Raw genomic sequence first — 5,000 nt, forward strand, 5'->3', positions numbered from 1 at the left:
TGACCCTTTCAGTCGAGTAATATGAATATACAATCTTGACTTGCACGGCCGACATGGTTTTAATACGGTACAGCGCAAGAACGTACTTTAGAATATTACAAAACTCCTTTGTAGGACGGTGATACTGGACATGGTGAATTACAGCTAACGAAACACCTATCATGTATGCCAACTCTTTCACTTTACCTAGGAGTGTCAGGAATATATGCTGGTGCCAAACGTCCCGGCTAAAATTGAATCGAAATTTAAGTAGGTCCTTGAGGAGGCCATTTTGTTGTGTAGGATATCCCTTGCTTTTGTCTGCCACTCGTTTAGATCTAGATTACGGACCTGTAGCTGCGTCAGGAAATCAGAATCAGAACAATTGGTCCTCGACCTGCAATCTGCCTTCGGTACGGTGGGGGAGAAGTAAGGTATACTGTGGGAAACGGGTTATATTTGCACGTAACAAAGAAAGATAAAAGACAATAACGCAAGATGACTTTACTTCACTGAGCAATACTTGACTAACAGTACAAGAAAGAGTACTTTTAAGTACTCTTTATTGCACTGTTTTTGAGAAAAGCGACCTTGATTTCTGTATTAAACTAGAAATTGTTTGACGTGACAAACGCAAGTACTTAGCACAAAGCAATGGCTAACTAACATATGTTGAATGCCAAGACAATCTTTTTAAGGTGGCTCAAAACAGCTTTAACACTTTTAGGGAGACCTTGTTATTAGAAGGATTGACACTACAATACTTAATCACGTAACAGCAATGTTATGGTACCATGTAAAACATCAATTATTGCTTAACAAAATGCAGTCATTTTTGTGACGTAACAAGTCACCATGGTAATAAGAAAGCCTTGCAAAAACACCCTGTATTTCAGCTTTAGTTGCTCAATATTTTATCGCACAAAAGTAATCAGCAGGCCAAGATAAAACTCTCTGCAAACTTTAAAAGAATTCTGTGGAGTAGATTCAGAGCTCAAATTTTCAATTATTTAAAAAGTTTTTGCAGAAAGTTTCATTATGGCATGCTGATTACATTTCAGAAATAAACAATGGGGGCCAGTCACCGAGTTCGTTTTTGAGATATGAGCAGCTAAAGCCAAAATATGGGGTGTTTTTGCAGGGCTTTTCTGTTGCCACGGTATCGTTTTACGTCACAAAAATGACCAAATCTTTTTCAGCAATAATTGCTGTTAAGTGATAAAATGTTGTAGTGTCAATCCTTCTATATGAGAATGTTTCTTTCAAGTGTGGAAACCAGTTTGAGCCACCTTAATTGTCATAGGCTAAATGGGGAATACAAGAGAAATAACGAATAAGGGGGTTTAAAAACAAGATAAATAACAAGTATTTGGATTTGGGAGATCCGGGAAATGAACACAGACTTACCTCGGGAATAATAAATAAATGTTTGGACAAAGAACCTGGCTAAAAATTAAAACGAATAATAAATATCTGACAAAAACAGTTCAGCGAATAATGAAAATGCGATATCCAGTTCTTCCTTTTCCCTTCCCAAGACTTAAGTAATAATTACAACATTTAAATGGAATACTATTTTGTAAAATTCAACAATAATAAGGATCACCATTACAATGTAAAAATTGTGCAGTGTATAATTCTGTTCCTCGTGATTATGGGGAGCAAATGCGCTGCGTGCTTACTTATTTACATGTAAGTCGTGGATTAAACGTCCTTCAGAAGGATCTGCCGTGGAAATCTTCGCGCAAAATGCGAATACAAGAAAGAGAACAGAAGGGGTACATATGGTAGCCATTCTGCTATATCTTAACAGTCCATGTTCGATCCTTACATGACTCCGAGGGCTTCAACTTAATTTAATTTTAATTTAATCCATTTTCACTTCATACATTTTTACAAATCATACACAAGATAGCAACGGGAAAGGACAAGTAGGAATCAGATGACCCATACTTTCTGGTTATTTTATTTTGTTGGGTTTCTTTGAGTTCAAGTCTTTTCTGGGAATCGATAGACAATGGAGTTGTGAATTTTCTCCTTAAGGGACCTGTCATTATTTACTGGAGGGGGGGGGGGAGGGGGGGGAGGGCCACTATATTTGGGGAAAGGGTCACTATTTTTTGAGCTCCACTTTGGGGAGGGCCATGTTTAAAAAAAGTTCATTGAAAGGAGGGCTACGTGTTTTTGAGATTATAAGTATTTACCACCAGTCTCTGAACTCAGAGTTCTCTTGATTTGGGTCACTCTACCCCGTGGATTTTAATTTGTCACTGGTTGCAACATAAAAAGTGAAATACGGGCCTATATAATAAAGGTACATGTATTATAAATACAAAAGGTTAAATGCATAACTGTTCAAAGAAACACTTACTATTTATGTCGGTTTCTTAAATGATTCATTTGTTGTACGACGTTTGTACAAATTTAAAAATGCAACTCATGAGATGTCATGATCAGTAGCAGCTAAAAACTGCAAAAGTTCTATGTGTGACTTGCGCACGTGCACCGCACATTGATTATAACTGATGATACCTAATAATATGCTCTACTTTTTGAACAGAAACAATTTTAACTTTGAGAATAAGAGTAATATAGAAAACTTCTGACAGTTAGTCTGACACATGATCCAGGTATGGTGCGCAAGTTGGGGAATTATCCCATAATGGGCCAGAATCGTCATCTGAACCATTCTCCTGCAATGGACTAATTTGGCTGGCCGCTTCTAAAACACAGCACTCATCGTCATCATCGTATCCATCGTCGTCACCATCATCATCATTATTATGTTTTTCAGAAGGAAAAATTACAACTTAAATTAACGTGTCCTTCTCAAAAGTAGCCGAGAGATGGACTCTCTACTAATAGGGGAAACTTAAGGCTAAAAGTTTGTATATGTCTACCTCTATTACTGAAGTTTTTCTTGAGTGAACGTCGCATGTTATTCCTTAAAGAGTATGTGCGTATTTTCATTCTTTATAGAAGGTAAAGAGTGTTATTTCTGCCAAAAAATGTCAAGACCTGTGAGGCGTCCCTATGCAACCAGGAACAGGGAAGGATCATTCCATTACTGCCACGTGAAGGACACTCCAGCAAACGACAGAACTGTGGATGATTTTCAACCAAGGGCTCAACTGCGGAAATTGTTTAATGAAGATAACATGGATACGGACAAACATGACAATGACATAAAATGTATTTCTTTTTTATCAACTATGCATGTATTTTTTTTAAAAGGATTACTAAATGAACCAAGTGCCATTCAGAGATTCAGCAAAGAATACATAGTAAAAGATCATCTTGTCAAGAATTATGTCTGCCACCTTGAGGATCTGAGGTTCAAGAAAAGAAAACGTGAAGAATCAAGGAAAAGGCTTCAAAAAGAAGAAAGAAGCAAAACGTACAATGACTACAATTGGACACTTATGTATGGGGAAGTGTAGCTTCGAAAATTGAAAGTCTGTTCTCTTGATCTTTACCCGGACAAACATGGTATCAGCTGTCCAAGGAGCACATTGAAACAGGACAAAGTAGACATTGTTGCTGCCCACACTGCGAGATCTGTAGTTAACGATGCAATGAACAATGAAGTAGATGATGTCGAGGATGAAGAATCAGATGAAGAATACACAGATGATGTAGTGCTGGAGAAAATTGGCGATGACAGTGATGAGGATGAAACACCAGATACTGCACAACAAAGTGAAAAAGATGAAGATGACAGTGAGGGTGACGATGACAGCGAGGATAACGACAATAGTGGTTATGACGACGATGACGACGACGACGACGACGACGATGACGACGACGACGACGACAATGACGACACTGGTGGCAGCGTAAGCAATGCTGTCAATGAAGGCAATAATGATGATAACAACGAAGAAGTGCGAATAAGTGACAATCTGTGTACTACGAAATATGGTAGAACATGCAGGACATGGAAAGGACGATATCTTTATTATTGATTATTTTAAACAAGGTTAATATCTGACTATGGGAAAAGCTGAGAGTTATTTATAATCCACTTTTTTACTGTTTTTCCGTTGGGGAGGGTCACAATTTTTTAATTTGAGTTTTTGGTGGGTCATTTTTTTTAAACCCCTTATGGGGGTGGGCCACAACTTCTTGGCCAAACTTTTTCTCAATTTTGTGGCACTCCTACCCCCCCCCCCCCCTCTCAGTAAATAATGACCCGGTCCCTAAAGCCTCTGAATGATGTTACAATTTCAATATATCCAACGTGGGATACAGAAAAGGTGGGAAATTTATTCAGCATCATAAAGACGCTCTGTTTAGTTTGCCCAGTTTTCAAATTTTACTATGCCTTAATCTTTAACACTTTGGAATTTGTCGTAGCTCCAGTCGAGTGAGTACAAAATCCCAGGGTGGCGGAGGGACAATATCTTGGCCTTTACTGTTGGCTTGGGGCGGATATCCTTTCTACAGCCATAGCACCTGTATACTTTAGTTCCCTTTAACCACCTTACCGAAAACGTGGTCGTATCCAACTGCGCCGGTTCACTTTTAGAGAGCCTTTCTTTGTACCCTTCGGTGAATCGTTGAACTACTCCCCCTGATCCGCCACGCGGCCTTTCCCCCCTCTCCCGGCTTCCTTCCAACTGAATTTGGAATATTGATGTTGCCACATTCTGTCAGGTTTTTCCCCTTTTCTTTGTCTTCACGTTTCCTCTCCTTCCGAATAACAGAAAAATCATCCAAAACTAGCAAGTGAATTTTCTGATTCACTTTGTTCATCATTCATCATTTTATTTGAATAATTTAAATTTAACAAATGAGAAAAAAAAAATATAAATATATGTATAAATATAAATATATGTATATATATATATATATATATATATACAACCTGCATGTGGCAACGCTAATCGGGGCGGGTTGTATAACTTACAATTAAAATTCGGCAAAATATATTATTATTAAAATCAGGTAAATAAATAAATAAATAAATAAATAGAATCAGTAGGTATACACACATATTCACAATTAGCTATGATTTACAT

The 5,000-nt window shown here is 37.7% G+C and overlaps 1 protein-coding gene and 1 pseudogene across 1 annotated transcript; one reads left to right on the forward strand and one right to left on the reverse strand.

Moving 5' to 3' along the window:
- Positions 1–3,554: 3,554 nt before the first annotated feature.
- On the forward strand, positions 3,555–3,944 carry LOC137996251 (uncharacterized). Its single transcript, XM_068841665.1, has one exon. It carries the CDS (start codon positions 3,555–3,557, stop codon positions 3,942–3,944), a length of 390 nt encoding a protein of 129 aa, XP_068697766.1.
- A 367-nt stretch (positions 3,945–4,311) lies between these two features.
- The window catches only part of LOC137996252 (uncharacterized), a 5,615-nt pseudogene continuing 4,926 nt past the window's right edge, over positions 4,312–5,000 (reverse strand).

Source organism: Montipora foliosa, chromosome 3, assembly GCF_036669935.1.
Source record: "Montipora foliosa isolate CH-2021 chromosome 3, ASM3666993v2, whole genome shotgun sequence".
NCBI classification, from domain to species: domain Eukaryota; kingdom Metazoa; phylum Cnidaria; class Anthozoa; order Scleractinia; family Acroporidae; genus Montipora; species Montipora foliosa.

What these genes read in the sequence shown, in the direction of transcription:
- LOC137996251 (XM_068841665.1), top strand. Translation starts at nt 3,555, where the DNA reads ATGAACAATGAAGTAGATGATGTCGAGGATGAAGAATCAGATGAAGAA.